The sequence below is a fragment of the Xyrauchen texanus genome, chromosome 23 (assembly GCF_025860055.1).
Source record: "Xyrauchen texanus isolate HMW12.3.18 chromosome 23, RBS_HiC_50CHRs, whole genome shotgun sequence".
Classification (NCBI taxonomy): Eukaryota; Metazoa; Chordata; class Actinopteri; order Cypriniformes; family Catostomidae; genus Xyrauchen; species Xyrauchen texanus.
In genome coordinates, this window is record NC_068298.1 from 17796769 (window position 1) to 17817546 (window position 20778).

The following is a 20778-nucleotide window of genomic DNA, read 5'->3' on the forward strand; positions in this document are numbered from 1 at the left end:
CTTTCCATAGACATAATGATTTTTATACCGTGCAAACTATAGATTCTATCCCCTAAACCTAACATAACCCCTAACCCTAATCATCACAGGAAACTTTCTGCATTTTTACATTTTCAATAAAACATTGTTTAGTATGATTTTTAAGCGATTTGAAATATGGGGACACTAGTCTATGTCCTCATAAAGCACATTTATAGCATAATAACCTTGTGATTACCAGTTTATAACTTACAAAATTGTCCTGGTATATCACAAAAACGCGCACGCACACACACACACACACACACAAAGACAAAGACAAAGATCCCCCATTTAGCCTTAACAGACTGTAGGGGCAAGTGCTGTTAGCGAGCACCTTTGTTGCCTTGGCCATGTGTTTTGGGTCATTGTCATGCTGGAATACCCATCCACAACCCATTTTCAATGCCCTGGCTGAGGAAAGGATGTTCTCACCCAAGATTTGACGGTACATGGCCCCGTCCATCGTCCCATTGATACGGTGAAGTTGTCCTGTCCCCTTAGCAGAAAAACACCCCCAAAGAATAATGTTTCCACCTCCATGTTTGATGGTGGGGATGGTGTTCTTGGGGTCATAGGCAGCATTCCTCCTCCTCCAAACACGGAGAGTTGAGTTGATACCAAAGAGCTCGATTTTGGTCTCATCTGAGCACAACACTTTCACCCAGTTCTCCTCTGAATCATTCAGATGTTCATTAGCAAACTTCAGACGGGCCTGTTCGTGTGCTTTCGTGAGCAGGGGGACCTTGCGGGCGCTGCAGGATTTCAGTCCTTCACGGCGTAGTGTGTTACCAATTGTTGTCTTGGTGCCTATGGTCCCAGCTGCCTTCAGATCATTGACAAGATCCTCCTGTGTAGTTCTGGGCTGATTCCTCACCATTCTCATGATCATTGCAACACCACGTGGTGAGATCTTGCATAGAGCCCCAGCCCGAGTGAGATTGACAGTTCTTGTGCGTTTCTTCCATTTGCGAATAATCGCACCAACTGTTGTCACCTTCTCACCAAGCTGCTTGGCGATGGTCTTGTAGCCCATTCCAGCCTTGTGTAGATCTACAATCTTGTCCCTGACATCCTTGGACAGCTCTTTGGTCTTGGCGATGGTGGACAGTTGGGAATCTGATTGATTGATTGCTTCTGTGAACAGGTGTCTTTTACATAGGTAACAAACTGAGTTATTAAATTTTATAATTTATTTTATTATGAAAATAAATCTGCGCAGATATCAACAGCGCAAATGGGTTGTAGGTTGAGGTTACAAATGATTTGTAATTTGTAAGATGTGTTGATTGTGTGAGTAGGATGCGTTTCATTCAAGATCTGGCAACTGGACCACCTTGGAATAATATATTGATGTGATTATTCATATAACGTGGTTTGGGCCATACAAATTACGGGAGTTTTTTTTGGGAGAAATAACAAAACGGGAGACTCCCGGGAAAAACGGGAGTGTTGACAGGTATGGTTACAAGCCGTTCCCGAAGCAGCAATCAGTTTTACAACTGATATTTGGAAATCTAACATAAGTTGAGCGTATTGGACACTTCAGTTTTTTAGATCTTTGGAATTGTTTTGTTAGACGAGTAATAAAGAGAAAAAGGTCCATTTATAAAAATAGTGGAAACTGACATCTGTTATTTAAAGCAATTGCAGTTAATTGATATTTCTACCTCTTTCCAGTCACAGAGCACTTTATTTTGAGAGTTGTTTAAGTGAGAGAAGATCCTGTAACTTAGTGCAGTTTGGGGGAAATTGTAATGTTTAATGATTTATTTTATTATGAAAATAAAATGTTGCATTGAAGAAAGGTAGATTTTGTTTGTATATGCGGTCAATAATAGTTCTTAGAAAGAAAATCGGAGAAAATCGGTATCGGCAGGTCACACTTGCAAAAAATCGGAAATCGGAATCGGCCAAGAAAATTGCAATCGGTGCATCTCTAAAAAAAAAAAAAATTAAGAATAGTGATCAGTTACAGAATCTTAAAATATAAAATTTCTATCTTACAAAAATATACATTTTAATCTAAACTCTTGAAAAAGAAGTCCATCTCCATTTGTCAACTACCCATGTATTGCATTTAACAATTATAAATGAGGGCAAAGGAAAGGTACAGTATACTTCCATTTCTTCCTGCTGATATAATTCCTACTTTAGCAGATAAATCTGTTAAGTAAAAACAGCAAATTCCATGAACAAATGTCCATTTCCTTGTTCTGGTTTTATGCTAACTTTTAGCAATAAATGTGCTGTTCGTTTCCTTTTTTACATGGTTGATTGGTAATGGACAAAACCTGTATGCTTCATGACTCTCAGAGCGCCAATGAATGAAAGTGGAGCCACAATCTTTTCGGGTATGTGCTATTGTCTAGATTGGAGAGGTGACCTATCTGAGGCTTGGTTCACAATGAACCCAATTCCAAATTGTTCTTCAAATTTGATCTTTAGGATTGACTGTCTAACCTGGCCAAGTTCCTCATTGAGGTCTGATGTGTTGACAAGCGCACCCTCTTGGATCTCGGGGTCAAAGAAGTCCTTATCCCATTTGATAAAGAAAGAGCCCAGGAATTTCTGCATCTCCACAGTAACATACATGGATACAGGGATTATAAAGTTGAAGAGGACCATGAAGGAGAGGAAGTCTGTAAACATCTTCAAATACTGAAACAAAGACAGAACATCCACAGTTAATCTTTTCCAAGTATCCCTTAAACACAATATCACTGACAGCAGAGATTCAGAGAAACATGAAGATTAAATATAAAGCTAATCCCTAATTATGATTTATGAAGTATCATCTGTGTAAGAGCAGACCACGCTCACAAGAGACCAGATTATCTTGTAATTTATATTACTTATCTGAAAAATGACTGATGATATTGAGGGAGTTACAAATTGATTAATGCAATCACATGAAAATTGGTTACATGTAAAATGCACACACTGCTCACCAAGTAAGTATCTTTCTCCTTCTGGGTTTTCTGGTTGTACCAGGGCTCATCCTGACCTTCTTTGCTCTGCCATACATACTTCAGAGTAGTACACACAACTGCTTTGCTGATTAGGATACTTAGATACACGAGTAGGAAGGCATTAATGGACCTGTAATGAGGAATAAACATGTGAACACACAATTATGGATGTTCACACACACCAACATAAGATAAGAGCACTTTTACTGCACGTTAGGAATTCCCCTTTTAATTCAATTTTGATTCACATCTTGATCTGTTCCATTTCGATTCGATATTGATTCTGAAATATTTCAGTTAAAATGTCAATTTTGTAAATGAATAAAATCATCAATGGATTGTACAAGGAACCCTTTAACTTAGCTTATATATGAATGCCTAATTTTAACAATTGGGCCCAAAGCATTTAATTTTTTTTTTAAATTTCTTTTTAACAGCCCTAACAACAATATAGCAAAAATACTCCATGTGTGGCTGATGTATGACCATGTATGAGCATTCAACCTTGCAAAAAACAAGTGAAATATATTTTTGAGCATGCATGAATAAAAATAATGCTTGCAAAACCAGATATTTTCTGATTAGCAAAAAGTTTTACGCACCCATGGCAAAAAGATGAAAGTCATACAATAAAGCATTGATCTTCAAGACTATTTAAACAAAGTTCTCAAATGATCACAAAATCAATATATTACCCAGCTCTACAGCACACAGGGTGTAAGATCTCTCGTCACTTTCACTTACTTTTCCACAGCTGAGCGTTTCTGAGATTTGCCCTGGTAGTTGAGTGCCATCTTTGTCTCCATGCCTGTGTATACTGCAACACCTTTATAGAAAAGACCCAGCAAAGCAGGGTGAGACTGGTGAAATATAATGATTTTTCTAACTAAAATGTGCCAGGACCTACCATAAATCGTCTGGGTGTTTTTCAATGTAGCACCTTTTAGGAGAAGGTTCTCGGGGCCCAAAGATCTAAATCAAACCATAAAAACAATTATCTCAAAACAGACACATCCTGGCATCCAAACTCATGTTAAAGTGGATTCTAATGAGCTTGAGGTATGTAGGCTGGTTTCGCCTGGTCCACTCTTTTGAAGGACACAGTGTGGAGACTCATAAAAAAATGTCCCAGTGACAAATGGAAGAGAGACAGAGAGAAGGGCTTGAGAAGCTGCCAGGTTGGCTTTGCTTTAATGCTGCTATGGTGTTGCGGTTGATGGAATAACGATCAAAGGCTAATGCAAAGGGAAAAGATAGGGGGGAGGGGGTACTGTGGGATGTAGTGGTCCCATGGGAATGGAGCAAAGACGGTCTCACCTTACTGCATGCTCCTGTTCCGGCTTGTAAATGTGCATCCGACCCACAAACCTGCACGAGAGCAAACAGGCTCCAGTCATGTTCTGTCATGTTCATTTATACTCTCTCAACCAGAAACATACACAAACCAGGTAAAATAAAATACAATAATGTTCTTTGCTGTAGCTCTGTTCCAAAACCAAGTGCACTCTGCCTTGCTGCCTATATAGGCAGCTGCCTACTAAAGGACTTTCTGTGCTCTTTTTCAATGGATTTTCCATGTAAACAAGCATTAGACGCACATCTTCCCTTACAAAAAATCTAAACTTGCCACAAATTTGCCGCACATTACTTTTACATGCAAATCAGCATGTGATTTGCCACAAATATTTGCCAAAAGTTTGCAGCTCTTCACCAGTATTGGAGAGCTTCCAGCAAATATTTGGCAACAGTAGACAATTTGCCACAAGTTTGCTGCAAAGCTCATTTGCATGTGAAAATTATCAGTGGCGAATTTGCAGAAAATTTGCCATGAACTCTTGATTTTTGTAAGGGGTTGGCTGTTGCCCTGCATCATAGCGCAGGCGCATCACATTTAAAAGCTATGTCAAGTAAAATAGAATGTCACCTTTTAAAAATGTGTCTTGACATACCTGCATTCTGTTATACATTGAAGTCAGAAGTTTACATAAACCTTAGCCAAATACATACAACTCAGTTTTTCAAAATTCCTGACATTTAATTGTAGAAAACATTTCCTGTCTTAGGTCAGTTAGGATAACTAAATTAAGAATGTGAAATGTCAGAATAATAGTTCTTCAATCATCACATTCCCAGCGGGTCAGAAGTTTACATACACTTTGTTAGTATTTGGTAGCATTGCCTTTAAATTGTTTAACTTGGGTCAAACATTTTTGGTAGCCTTACACAAGCTCCTCACAATAAAATGTTGGAATTTTGGCTCATTCCTCCAGACAGAACTCATGTAACGGAATCAAGTTTGTAGGCCTCCTTGCTCGCACGTGCTTTTTAAGTTCTGCCCACAAATTTTCAATCAGATTGAGGTCAGGGCTTTGTGATGGCCACTCCAATACTTTGACTTTGTTGTTCTTAAGCCATTTTGCCATAACTTGAGGTATGCTTGTGGTCACGGTCTATTTGGAAGACCCATTTGCAACTGAGCTTTAACTTCTTGGCTGATGTCTTGAGATGTTACTTCAATACATTCACATAATTTTCCTTCCTCATGATGCCATCTCTATTATAAAGTGCACAAGTCCCTTCTGCAGCAAAGCACCCCCACAAAATGATGCTGTAACTCCTATGATTCACGGTTGGGATGGTGTCCTTTGGCTTGCAAGCCTCACCCTTTTTCCTCCAAACATAACAATGGTCATTATGGCCAAACAGTTAAATTTTTGTTTCATTAGACATTTCTCCAAAAAGTAATAAGTTTGTTCCCATGTGCACTTGTAAACTAGTCTGGCTTTTTTATAGCAGTTTTTGAGCAGCACCTTCTTCCATGCTGAGCGCCCTTTCAGGTTATGTCGATATAGGACTCCTTTTACTGTATATAGATACTTGTCTAACAAGGGCCTTTGCTGTTGTTCTGGGATTGATTTGCATTTTTTGCACCAAACTACATTCATCTCTAGGAGACAGAATGTGTCTCCTTCCTGAGCAGTATGATGGCTGCATGGTCCCATGGTATTTATACTTGTGTACTATTGTTTGTACAGATGAACGTTGTACCTTCAGGCATTGGGAAATTGCTCCCAAGGATGAACCAGAAACAATTTTATTTTATTTTTTTGAGGTCTTAGCTGACTTCTTTTGATTTTCCCATTAAGTCAAGCAGAGAGGCACTGAGTTTGAAGGTAGGCCTTAAAATACATCCACAGGTACACTTCCAATTCAGTACACAAATCAGAAGATAACTGGCTAATTGTCTAAAGGCTTTACAACATTTTTTGGAATTTTTCAAGCTGCTTAAAGGCACAGTTAACTTAAGTGTATGTAAATTCTGACCCACTGGAATTGTGATATAGTCAATTTAAGTGAAACAATCTGTCTGTAAACAATTGTTGGAAAAATTACTTGCGTCATGTCCAAAGTAGATATCCTAAATGACTTACCAAAACTATAGTTTGCTAATATTTAATCTGTGGAGTGGTTAAAACATTTATTTTAATGACTTCAACCTCAGTGTACATAAACTTCTGACTTCAATTGTATGTGATATAAACACAATTCATTTAAGCACCGGAACGTATTCGGTCTGAATTGACCCTAAGGCAGCATCAAAATCATCACGGAACCTCAAATATGACTGATTTGGAACGCTCTACAAAGGCAGCAACTCTACAGGTGCAGTCACACTTACCTTCTCATGGTGAAATTTGGCTAAAACAGGGTATCTTAGGAGGCAGAATAATTCCTCCATAGGAACAGAGCATCATCTTAGTTTTTGGAACACATGTGATCAGCATATTTTGAGGTTAATCTGAAAGCATTCATCGGTACAAATGACACAGAAACAATAACTGCAGAGCTAAAGTACTAATGGCATTGTGCACATCAGCACGTAGTTTGTTTTATAAAGACTGCTTTCCATTAGAATGGCTTAATGATAATATATCTGTATTCCAGTACAGCACTCTATGCAAATGGACCTTGTAAGATATGAACCTATTACAAGGAAGATGCTCATTGGTGATGACCCATCAGTCTGGCATATTGGCAACAGCCCTTTGAAGGTTTTTTTTAGGCTGATTTTAGCAGGTGACATCTGGTGCTCTAGCTGATCAGAAATGCAAATGTTGTTCAGCCTAAAGAGAAGAGTGACTGTAATGAGATGTGCCTATCAATAGGGGGTGAGAGAGTTAACTCATTATTAAACTTGGAAACCAAGGACTGGCTGTATAAACTTCCATATTTCGGGTGTTTCAAGGTCTATTTGTTCTTGTTACTGCATGTAGCAATGTACTCAAGTGGAAGTCAGAAGGTTTTCGACTCGGAATCACACCGTTAGCTGCTGATCTGGAATGTGCTGAACAAGCTTGCTGTAATTTAGATGTACATCACAAAACTATAATCTATAACCAGAGAAAGGATGCACAAAGGTCAACATTTCAAGTTGGTTCTAGGACATTATATAAGAGAGTTTTTCCATGTACACTGACTGCTTCTGGTTTTAGACTGAACTACCCTATGGAAATGAGCTACAAGTAGGTGGGAGTAGGGCTGGATGATATAAATGACCAAATGATATATCGATATTTTGCAGTAGTTTCAGTATATATTTTGATTTGCTCTGAAATAATTTCAACAATTCAAACTTTGCTGATAATTAGATTAATAATGTAAAATACAGCTTAAAATAATGTAGGCTTGTTTTCCCCACACAGTTTTTCACTAAATGAATCCTTTTTGTTTACATGTACCAATATAACAGTAAAAATAAGCAATATTTACCTAAATATATATTTACTTCAAAATTTTGACACAAGAAACATTGTACAGAAGTAAACATTTTAGATTGCTGACTAATAGTTGAATAAGAGTTCTGAATAGATTTATTAAAATGAATAGTTTAAACTGATTTAAAGTAATTAATAATTATTTTGCTAAAGAATTTTAAATCAGAGACTCTATTAAATCATCTCTTTCTTAATGCTCTCATATTTGCAAATCGCAATACAAGGAAGGATTATGAAACTAGTTTGACTGTCAGTAAGAAAACGTAATGGCCAAATAAAAAGCACAATACATTATTTTATATTGCTAGCAAAATATATTGTGAACATTCATACTTCCCATCCCAAGATGGGAGTGAAAGGGATTTTAAGTGTGTGTTTGTGAGTAGAACATGGCATGCGAGGAGTGTGTACTTGTAGAGGTCAGGCTGGGGCTGTTCACACTCGATGGTGGCAGTGAGAGTCCACAAGTCTTTCTCCGTGTCTGGCACGGTGTAGTGTGTCTGCAAACAAGATGAAGGCAAATGAGTATTTCAGGTCATGTTCAACACACAAACACATGCACGCAAACACACACAGATGTGTCACTAAGGGAGTGGTGTATTGGGAGAAAGACGAGGAGTACAAAGATGATGATGAGGAGATCTGGGCCACCTATTTAAAGAGTTGAGCTGAAAGAGGAAAATCAAAATGATTTTAGATTCCAGGTTGCAGAAGAGAACAGAAACTAAAACCAGGAATTCATGTCTTAAATGTTTTAAAGAACGAAGAAGAAAATAAAGAATAATTAAAACTGTAGGGCTCAACAATAAGTTTTTTTTTTTACTTGCTGTGCCATCATTGTTATTTTACAGCTACAATCTACAGTATAATCTTCATAAATACACTTTTGCTCGAAACGATGTCATATTAAACAAATATTTACACATTTTCTTTTTCAATTCAAATGTTAGCCAGCTACTGTAGACAATGTTGACATTGGTAACATTTAAATTAACAGAATTTGTGGCAATGTTCAACACATGACAGAAACCAGAAAACAAAATGTTGGCCAGGCATAAAACCACATGCATTACTTGATCAATGAATGCAAGAACACCAATGAAGCATTGACCCTATAGGTAAGGGCATGATGTACAGTATAAGCTTACTTTATGGTTAGATTCTCCATCCAGGCTGGCTGTGGTGACAAAACAAGTGCCATCTTCTCGACTGGACAGCAACAGAATCAGGTCACAGGGAAAGGTCTCATCCTCCACCACTTCAACTACATCACCAACCTGAGTAGAAACACATTAACATCTCACATTTTTTATATTTGTTCTAGAAATGCACAAGATATCCGTGACCATAGACCATATGGTTATAGGACAATTTTAGTGATGTTTTTTCTTTCAGCATTGAATGCTCAGAAAGCCCAGACTCACACACTGGCAGAGACATGGATTTGTATAATATCATGAAGGAAAGCAATTGGGAGTGAAACCATTATATGGTTGCGAAGTGGAACATAGCTAGAAAACTCTACACCATAGCACTGCCAAAATAATTACCAAAAAATGGTAGGTGGTGGTATCTGAAAAGAAATAGAGTTCTATTTAATTTTAAGTTAGAGCTAGATTACAGAAAAGTTTTCAATAGGCATAATAAATAAACAACATTGGCCAATATAATCCAACCAATATCAACAACATTTAAAAAAAAAAATACATAAAATCACAAATATGGTCACAATAGTGTATCCCCAATTTTCTATATCTGTCATTATATTGGTTAATAGCTGTAAAACAAAAATTTGCTGCTTTGACCATTTCATTGTTTACAGGGTATTTGTTCCATTTCATACACACCAAGGAAATACTCCCAGCAAGCCTACTCATTTCCCACTTGCATAAAGTATGGCAGCTTGCCACACATAACCTCTTGGCTGTTATATGCAAGACTTGGCGAGGATGCAGTAACTGAAAGATACCTTGATCTTCTCACTCTCCTTCTTCACTGACCCGCCATCCTCCAACACAGTCACCGGGTACTTATTCACCTCGTAGTCTGCTTTATGCCGCAGCCAGTCCTCATAACCCTAAAGAGAAAGAGATAGAAAGACAGAGAATGGGAGAGCAGCATGCTGGTGTGTTAGAACAATATGTTTGATGATATGTGTGAATACAGCAGAAGGTCAACTGAGGACTGCACTGTACCGTCTAACACATTTCTCAATAATGTGAAAATAAAAACAGTTTATAAGCCAAAAAATTCATTAAAAAAACAACTGCGCTTTTCAGCTGATTTCATGGGGTCTTAAATGTGGCTTACGTGTCCAACTACTGTTTGGGGCCATGTCACATACAATTGGTCTATTATAATAGTTAAGAAAACAAGCAACTATCTGTGAGAACAACAAAGCTGAGGGAGTTCAGTCATTTGAAGTTTGTGCTCCTATTTCAAAGCCCAATAAAGGTCCCTCTCAGTGTGAGGTACAGATATTTGGAAGGAAGTCCACCTTCCATTGTTCTTTTTCAAAAAGCTAGCAGCAGGCAGCTCAGTGGAAAAAGTCGATCCTAAAACAATACATCTGAAGCTGCGAAAAGACCGGTGTGTTGTGACAAGCCCCAGGATCATTTGTTTTGTGTATGAGAGATTGACTCCCGGATTCAGCTGGACTCTCGGCTGCGGTCGTATTATTTAAAGAATGACAGAGCTATAAAACTAGAAGTGCTTCACTAGTAGACAGAGAGAAAGAGATGGAGAAAGAATAAAGGAGAGAGGGATGAAAAGAGGAGACAGGGGCAAAGAACATCAATGTACTAACCTGTTTGATGGCTGTCACTGTGATGACAAAAAACAGAGGTAAGCCACTGGTCACAGGGCTGGTCGGGGTGTCAACAATCACCTTTAAGAAGGACACACAAACACACACACACAAAATATTCTAAATATTCTAGCTGCCTTCTTGTCATTGAGGCACATCATACAACATTTTAAAATGAGCACTATATTACATAGTACACTTATTTTCCTTATCATAAGTCTCAAAAACAATAATTCATATCAGATGACATATCTCATAAAGCTTAATCTTGAGACTAGATATGTTTATATATTATGATAAAAATGCTCTCAGTTTCACACAGGAATACTTTAATAAGCATAAATATTTTAAAGTGAAGAGTGTAATTTCTGTGCCACAAGCATCACCAAACAGATTTGCAAAAATACTAAAACTGCATAGTTTGGGACCTGTCGTTCATATTTAAAATTAATATTTTCGTAACGCACAATGTCAGAAGGTTCTCAGTATAATTAACAGCATTAGCCAAGAAATAATTACTTTCAAGAGAAAGGTAGCAGGCATATGTTGTCTTTGTCTGTATTTTCAAAATGCAGATCGACAGGAAAATATAAATTTTATGTCATCAACATTCCCATTTACACCTGGTATTAAGATAAATCTCAGGTGATCCGATCACATGTGGTCCGACAAGACACATAGCCTTTTACACCTGGTCCCTTAAATGCATACACTGTGACCACTTGTGATCGGATTTGGAAGGAAGGGTCCGATTTTATGGCGACATACAGCACTATTTCACTGAAATCACTATTTCAGTGTGTAACTGCATGACATTAAAGCGCAACAAAGTCAGAAAAGACAAAGAAGGCATGGAAAAAAAAAGTGTCACCCAAATGTTTGATTGAATCTAAGCACAAATGCAACATTGAGCAGAATGGTCCATTATTTTAGTAGATTACTTGTGTATTACTCTGAGCTGCAGATGTTTGTGCTTCTCATGAGTGTCACTTAAGAAGATCCATGATGTTCTCATCCTTGTGTATGTATCCACTTTTTACATTTTCAGCCAGTGCGTGTGTGTGTGTGTGTGTATTATTGTGTGAAGGAAAAATAGGGGAGGATAGGTGTGAACTAAAGATCATAGCGGTGTGAACATTTTGTCCATTCTAAACTAAGCTATGGCCAAACACAAAGCACACTACACATGCCTCACACACACACCCAGTAGAACCCTGCAGGGCCTGGCTGAAAGAGACCACAGCAAAACCGCATGGTACAATTGGGTTAGCAATCCAGAGAGCAGCATCTCCACTGTAGCAAACAGCTTAAACACACACACACAATTATTGTGTGTACTGTATGTGGTGTCTTGGTGCCAAAACTCCAGTTGGGAGTAGTGAAGCCTGCAGGACTTCAGAAGGTGAAAGCCCATCTCAGACCAACAGCACTCAAGCTCAGAGTTAATAATCCTTATCATCCTGATCACAGCCTAACACACATACTCAACTCAAATACCACAATATACATAGAGCCCTGGCTCCGTCTAAGACTGAGTAATCCCAAACAACCTTTCAAAATTATCCAGATGTACCGTTGGACTCTTATAAATGGCCACCAATCACGTGACCACCTGCCTAAAACTCATTCAAGCTGTTGCTTAACAGGCAGGAGTCACAGCTTGCAGATCAACTCAAATACACACATAAATTCTGCCCGCAACCTAAGCTAACATACCATGTAATGCTGTGAGAAATATGTGTGTGCGTATGTTTATGCATGTTCACCAGACTGCATAGCTTTCAATAGTGGACTGTCAAGTGTTTAACACATAACCCGTTTGCCAGGTGTCTGTTTAGTGGTGGAAAAGAACAGGAAAAAAGGATGAGAAAAGAAGGCTTTTCCTGCTAACTCGCCATACATGCAGGAGAAAGTAACATTAAAGCTGCGTTCCGGTTCACAGGGTCCCTGCGCAGTGCTCTCTGCTCCATGCAAACTACAGCGATTCACTTTACCTCATCATTTACTCTCATGCAATCCCATTTATATATGGTATTACTTTTATTTATTTTTTGTTTTTGCCGAGCACAAACTAATATTTTTAGAAGAATATCTCAGCTTTGCAGGTTCATACAATCCATTCAGGCAAATGGTGATCAGACATTTGAAGCACCAAAAATCACACACAGACAGTACTAAAGTAAACCATAAGTCTCCAGTGTTAAAATCCATATCTTCAGAAGTGATATGTTAGGTGTGGGTGAGAAACAGATCAATATTAATGTCCTTTTTAACTATTAAAAAAAGTGAAGATTTACATTCTCACTCACACCTAAAATATCGCTTCTGAAGACGTGGATTTAACCACAGGAGTCTTACGGATTTTTATGCTGCTTTCTGTGTTGTGTTGTAGTCAAGACTACCTAAACCGAGACTAAGTCGAGAACAAGACCAAGGCAGGGGGAGACCGAGTTAAGAACAAGACCAGTGCGAGTCCCTCACTGCATGACACACATACGATTAAATGTGGAACATGCAAACCATAGGCACTACTCAAATTGATCTGAAAGATCCATATTTCCATAAAAACACCCAAAGAAAATAATTCCCCTCTTTTATTGCCATATATAAATTATATAAATATAAATATGTGTGTGTGTGTGTGTGTGTGTGTGTGTGTGTGCACCATGAGAAATGTCTTGATAAAATAATCAAAAGTCATTGCCGTGGTGAATTGTGTGTGTATGAATTTTCCTTTGTTTTCTATGAGCAAACAAATACAAACAAACACTAAGGAGCTGAAATCAACTTAACCATCTTTATTCAACACTCCTTTTCCATTTTTGTGCAAGCATCACATCTGGTTTTCTGGATGACTCTTCCCCTAGAAACCTTCATTAAGTACAGAATATATCAAAACAATTATTCAATAATTAAGTCTTCAATTTTCTCTGTCTTTTCTTAAACAATATAGTACCTTTCCGAGCATGAGGCAGATTGCTAACGTCAGTTAGCTAGCTTTGCTAGCATCACTTACACTTAGCTTATCTTTATGCTTGCTTTCTAAGCATAAATTGCATTGCAGAATTGACATTCTGCTGTGTTTTCTTTTGAATGCTTTTTTGTAGATTAACTCTTTGTGGTTTAAGTCAGTGTTTTCCCAACCTTTTTTCTGCCACAGCACAATATTTATGATTAAAAATGTCCATGACACACTACTATCCAACATAACCATCATCGATAGTTTTCCTTTTCAAGAATGTTACAAACCTTTTTAGGTCTAGGGAAATTAGAGTCCAACATTTAAAAACACTGTGCATGTACTGGGAAGCGATCACGCCAACAAGTTTAATATAAGGTAAAGTATCCGTATATATTATAAAGAATAATGGGAGAAAAAATATCCCATAATAAGTATTAACATAAATGTACAAAAATACACCACTTTGGTCCAAGCATAAATTATAAAATCACAAGGAAAGGGGAAAGTGAAAAGAACTTGGACCGTGCCAAATCAAATAAATAAATACAACAATAACCAATCTAACTAAATGCAAATAAACACTCCTAATCTAACCCAACAATTAAACTCCACAAAAACCCAAATCAAAAGAAAATCTATAGCGCCCTAAAAAAACGACTCCCTATAACCAAAAATACAAGGGATGGCACGCGTCACTATTGTTCTAACACAATTGAAACCTCAGTGTGGCAGATGTATATCACGTGATATCTTACCTGTCCTTTTTCTTTTCCCCAGTTTAATAACCCAGTTTAATCGGTTTTACAACCAGATAAATTAACACAAAGAAAGAAAACAAAATAAAAAGGAACGAATGGGCCGTCACAAGGGATCAAAGAACACAGACTGTACTACAAACATTACCAATTATCAAAATTATACAGGGCAAACAATTACAACAGACGCACAAGCATGAATCAAACAAAGAAATAATCATATCGCTTTCCACGCAGGCACTCTCTTTTATACTCGCACAGCCCGCCCTCATTGGTGGAGATACGCAACGTCGTCAACATGCGTCTCCAAGATTGACAGATGAACGAGCCAATTAAATACCACGCCCACCTGCTGAAAATGAAAGTAAAGAGCGAGACAGAGGGAGAGAGAAAAAATAAAATCCAAAACACAAGTCACACTTATCACATGGGACGTAACAAAGAACTTGTCCATGTTTTCTGTCCGTCTTAGTAGCGTGAAATCATAATGTTTGAAATTCGGCAATGCAAAAAAAACGCAATTTGTAGATTAGTTCTTGCAGATTAGTTCTTGCAAATTAATTCTTGCAACGGTACAGCAAATACATGTATTTTTTATTTATTTTACTTTATTTTCTGGAAATAAAGTCACACCTGACTATAAGTTGCACCGGGTAAAAATCGCATGTTGAGAGAGAGAAAAAAAAAACACATTAGTCGCACTGACAGAGGTTGTATACGGCAGGCACTAGGACAGGAGAGCGGCCGCCCAGCCTCCATTCACCGGTTCAGATGTAAAACGCGCTCCGTGAAGACGACAGTACCTCAGAATCTACACATCGTATCACAGTGTTTTTGGACTTGTTTAAAACAGGAGAATTTGCTTTTAGTAATCGTATGTAACAGTGTAACAGGGTTCAATGGAAAGGAGGCGGCGGGAACTGGATGAAGCATCAAAGTAATGTTTAATGACACATTAAAAGACAAACAAACACAAACTCATACAGGGCAGCTGCCTGTAGCCAGGGCCGGCGCTACCTATAGGCGAACTAGGCAGTTGCCTAGGGCCTCGGCCTTGGAGGCGGGGCCTCCAAAACATACACATGCTTATCCACCAATCAAGAGCAGCAAAATACTATGCTGTTTGTCCATTGGATATAACAATTGTCATTCACCTGTAGTTAAACCAATTAATAATCACCGTTTACATGCGAGTCACTCCCAACCTCTGAATTTATGAATGAAGAGATTGTAGATGAATAAAATCCAACTTTTCTGCAAATTTATCTGATGGCGCCGAAACGAACTCATCCTTCAGGGGCTGCTAAGCGTAAGGCTAAGCAGGCACGCAAAGAAAGTGCAGCTCGTGATTCAGGTATCATCTATTTTTGAGTGATTGTAATGTATTGTTAAAAATAAACTGATTCTAACGATCAGCGTCATTTTGAGATAGATCATTTGACGGTTATTTCCAGTTCAAAAGAGCGCGAGCACCGTTGATGGACTGAATTCGCTTCTGACACTTTGAATCCGAGCGTATGTAGCTACAATGCAGACTTTTGTTAGAAAAAATAAATATGTTCTAAATGAACCGTCCGAAAGGGTCTGATTCGCGGAAATGAATCGGACTTCCAGTCACTGTTGGAGAGATAGAGGCGAATTCATGATTAACTGTTGAACTGAATCTTACAAAGGAGTCGATTCTCCTCGATGGAAGCGATTACAACCTGTGGAATAGAATCTTGATTCCTAACGCCTCTAAATCAATTTCCAGCCCTAGTCAGGAGCTGACTCACAAAATACTACAGAAAAAGTAAAGTTTGTCAGTCAAAGAGCAAACGCACTATACTAAAGCATTGTTTATTATGTTTTAAAACAGTCTGTATATCTTCTAAAACGCAAATGTTTAGCCTACATTAACTGCTCTAGTCTATCATAATAGACTATAGACCATAATAGACTTTTTTCGTTTTCCAATCATAAATACTGTTGCAATATTTATTGAAAATAAGTATGCAATCTTAAGCATATGAATAAGCACACAATTACAGTTCACGAAATTAACTTGTCTTTTCACTTCCACTAGCAGCTGATTTGTGTATCATAAGGTATTTCTCTACAATACATACCTAATATGACTATATTTAGTCTATCAAAAACAAAACTGTTCATTATCCCAAATAGTGGGTTAGTGTGTTACCATAAAGAAATTACTGAACAAATTACTGCAAAAAAATTCCTGACTGCTTAAAAAAAAAAAGATGACTTTTCAGATGATTTTTTTTTTGTTTACCTTAAAGTTACATTAATATGCACATTTAAGTAAAAATATAAAAATACTGATAACAGGTTTTGGATCTTAAAATGGTTAGGAGGTTACCATTACCATGGAGGTTAAAATGGTTAGGAATCATATTTGTTTTCAAGTCTTTTTTATTAAATGATGTTTATTAACAAAGTTCGGGAGGAGCACATTCAGATAATCAACGAGATAAGAGGTATATATACTGCAGACTTACCTCTGTTCATTGACAGTTTATCAGCATCCCTCCACCGCCCCCATCTCCTCACTTTGATTTTTAATAATCTCTTATTGGATGTAAACAACACAATCCAAAATACAATGCAATCCAATGTAATACTGTGTAAATCTGGCCAAAATTCAGAGCCTGGAGCCCTCCCCTGGACAGCATGCCAAATACGCATAATCTTTATTCTATTTAATTTGATGTAAGTGTGAACTCGTGAATTCTGAAAGGTGGAGGGGAGGAGGGCATGGCGGGGGGCCTCCAACATACATTTTGCCTAGGGCCTCCAAATGTCTAGAACCGGCCCTGCCTGTAGCTCTCTCTCTCTCCCAAACTGCTTCATCTAGTTGCACTTAACCCTCTCCTTGGCTGATTAGCAAGATTAGGGGCCAAGTGTGCGTAGTCAAGGCCCGGCCCCGCCCTCCTCGTCACAAACAGTTTCTCATATTCGTTTCATGAGAGAAACGTGACAAGTAAGCCACATCTGTTCATAACATCTGTAACTATGCGGAGCACAAATAAACAGCTTTTAGTCTTTGAGTAAAGCAATACACGGTTGTATTCTATTCATTCATTCAGTTCACTGTCTGAATGTTTACTACAAGTGTGATGATCTAGCATCATTTTGTTGGCATCTGAGGAGTTGCGTTTGACAGTGGACAAGAGTTTGTTGGAACAATAATGTTCTGATGGACAAAATATTAAAACTGGTTGAATAAAATACTTAAATGAAAAATATACTGAATTGGCAACTTTAAACCTCTTCTACTATCTCTATGCCTTTACTAAAATCCCAGAAAAAACTGTGTTTATTTATTTTGCATGGCACACATGACATTCTTTCATGCACAATAGTGGGCACAGTTGTTGGGAAACACTGGTTTAGGTAGCCAAATTGAAGATTTGTCTGACATCTCTCAGACAGCCACAGTTTCTTCTCCTGTCTCCTGAATTCACTTTCTTGGAGTGCGTGTGAAGTGGGGCAGAGAGGGGTGACAGTCGTTAACAGTAACAAAAATGAAGCAGGAAGTTTTACATCCAATCACAGTAATGATGTTAACAAATAAATCAGACGATGCACAGGGAATTTAGTGATATTCCCGCAGTTGTGGTCTTGAAAAAAAATCCAGAGTCCTCGTTGTCTGAGACGAGACAAGACAGAGTGAAAATGCGGTCGATTCAGAGACAAAACCTTAAAAAAAGTGATCTCGAGACCAAGACTGATCTTGAGTACTACAACACTGGCTGCCTCTATGTGATGTTTGGTGGTTCAAAGGTATGGCCACAATTCACTTGAATAGATTGTATGGACCTACAGAGCTGAGATTTTCTTCTTAAAATCTTTGTGTTCTGCAGAAGAAAGAAAGTCATACAGATCTGGGATGGTATCACCAACACAGATGGCACTCAAGTCATGCAGATTAGGGGTTTCAAAAATGATAAATTAATATAATTCTGCAAATAAGGCCACTTCCATACTAATATGGTAAAAGATGGATGAACACCCTGTAAAGTCAATTTCACAGGCCACTATCAGGTGATTGGAACGTAGCCTAAGTTCCACCTTACAAGAAGGTACATCTAGAAGGCTAAAGAGTCAAGATCCCTATGAAATAGACACATTTTTTTTTTATTTTAAATCACATAATATAAACCTGGAATACTACACCTGGTTTCCCCTATGGCACTCTTTCTTCCTTCTCTCCATCTGAGACAGAACCTCTCTATGGGAGCCAGGGCTGAGTCTGAGATTTTGTCAGCAGAAAGAGGTCTAATGCACTCGTGGCTCTTGCAGGTGATGGATGAAGTGGGGGGCCAACGGTCCCGCAAATCGTTTTTGTTTTTTTTTATAAATTGAAAATGGTCCATCTGGATGGAGCCGACTGCAGCATCCCACTCAATTAAAAATATTAAGGAGAGGCTACTTAAAGTACTGAGGACAGACTGTCCTGCACTCTCCACAAGTTTGTTTCTTTCTCTAACACACACACACACACACACAGCAGGATTCTATTTACCTGGATCACTCTGTAACAGACAGCACCACTGATACAGTTCATCAGCAACTGTAATGAAATACAGTCATTTCTCTGATGAAGTGCTTCCTTTCCACCGTTTTACACTCTCAAAAAACACCCCCACCCATCACTTCCAGACCCACCTCACCAGTTCCACTGAGTAGACACAAAATGCATACATTTAACCGCCACCTCGAGGGAGCCAATTCTCAAAGCTAATGTTGAACACATCAGTTACCGTAGAAACACCTTACAGAGGCTGGCATGCAACGTGTTTGTTCCCAAGTACTATGGCTGGCTTTATATACAGATATTCAGTTTCGATTGGATTCCGAATCACAAGCTGTGAGGGACCCAAGTTCATTGTAATAATGAATATTGACTGTACAATTCAGTTTGCACAATTTTTGTGTACTGTTTATAAAGAACACTTTCCAGAAAATACAACTCATTAACTGGTTTATAAGGTGACAGGCTTGTATGAAAAAAATTTAAGATGCATGACCAAACTACTGTCTCTGGCTACATAGTCTCTGGCGGAACTTCGCAAAAAGCTGGCCTTAGATTACATGCACATAAATAAATTTTTCCAGAACTATGTTTTTAGTTTCCAAACATCATCATTTTCCAAAGTATCTGGTAGTGGAGAATGTTTATTTGTATGAATGCTCTGATGTCATCCAGGTGGATAGATGGATGGATATGTGTGTGTGCGCGCGTGTGTGTGTGTGTGTGTAAGTGTGTAAGAGAGAGAAAGGGAGAAGTAGCATGTGCCTGTTGCCACACTCAAGCAGAGATGCTGTCAGCTTCCTGAAGATCAGTTTTCTCAGTGGAAAAGTGGCCGTCCAAGCAGGGGTATTTCTCCCTATTTCGGAAGCAGGTGCGCAAGAGTCCTTCACTATAGAAACTGCAATGTCCTCTCCACATTGGAGTGGGCACACAGATAAGAGGCAAGCACTTTCAGTTTGTATAATTAATCTGTCTGTTGTGTCTCTCAGCTTTGATGAGCAGTAATGCTGAATTTGTTTGTTTAAAGCCATTTAAAGCTATTTCATAGGTTTAGTAGTAATACGAGCGATCACTGAGTGCTCTATGTAAACAATGGCTGATGAGAAATTCACTTCACGTCACCTAATTGGCTCATATTACACATAAATAAAAAATAAAAAAATGTTTATCTTTTGCCACCACCTGCTGGCTAACATAATGTCAAAAAAATACATGTAAAAAAAAAAAGACAAACAGTTGCTCTTAACACATCTGCACTGCTCTTCCACTTTAGTTTAGAATGGCAGGAACAGAAGCGGAGTGATACACACACAGTGAAGCGTCGGAGTGCTGATGTGTCAGACCATCAGTGCTCATGGAATGTCTCTCGTCCAATTAGATTCGAGGACCAGTATTAACTGGTGTGTGTATAATATATATATATATATATATATATATATATATATATATATATATATATATATATATATATATATATATATATATATATATATCAAATTTTGTTCATATATTTGGGCATGAAGGCTGCATGGCCTATTAAAATTGTATTATAATAAACCATGATTTTAGAAAATATGTTACATATATGAAAACATGTTTCATGTTATGTTTTAGTATTTTGAAATACAGTATATGTTGTTGCATATATTTTTGAAATAGAGGTTGCATTTTGATGAACTTCTGTTAAGCTACTAAAGCATCTCGTCTTTCTCTAAAAATATTTATATAAATATAAAAATACTTTCACAAACGACATTTACAACGTTTTCTATGTTAAGATTTTTTACAGCCTTAAATTTTGAAAACTGAATTTAAGAATTTTACTACTTTTTAAGGATGTGCAGATACCCTGCTAATGTCACTTTTCACATCCTAACATTACAGTTTTCCAAAGTGCGCAGTACTAGATAGCGTTTTCAAAAGTCTCCTTTTTCATGGAGGAAAATACTTTTCCAG

General features: G+C 37.9%; 1 protein-coding gene across 4 annotated transcripts in view; it reads right to left on the reverse strand.

The window, feature by feature from the left end:
* Positions 1 to 20778, reverse strand: part of LOC127663098 (phospholipid-transporting ATPase IG-like) — a 91251-nt gene that overhangs the window by 24736 nt on the left and 45737 nt on the right. For all 4 annotated transcript variants that reach the window (XM_052154530.1, XM_052154529.1, XM_052154527.1 and 1 more), the window contains exons 4-12: positions 10572 to 10652; positions 9735 to 9842; positions 8914 to 9042; positions 8177 to 8265; positions 4308 to 4358; positions 3898 to 3962; positions 3735 to 3816; positions 2970 to 3120; positions 2482 to 2679 (exon numbers count right to left, since the gene is read on the reverse strand). In XM_052154530.1, coding sequence (XP_052010490.1) covers positions 2482 to 2679; positions 2970 to 3120; positions 3735 to 3816; positions 3898 to 3962; positions 4308 to 4358; positions 8177 to 8265; positions 8914 to 9042; positions 9735 to 9842; positions 10572 to 10652 — 954 coding nt within the window. The remainder of the gene's footprint in view (positions 1 to 2481; positions 2680 to 2969; positions 3121 to 3734; positions 3817 to 3897; positions 3963 to 4307; positions 4359 to 8176; positions 8266 to 8913; positions 9043 to 9734; positions 9843 to 10571; positions 10653 to 20778) is intronic.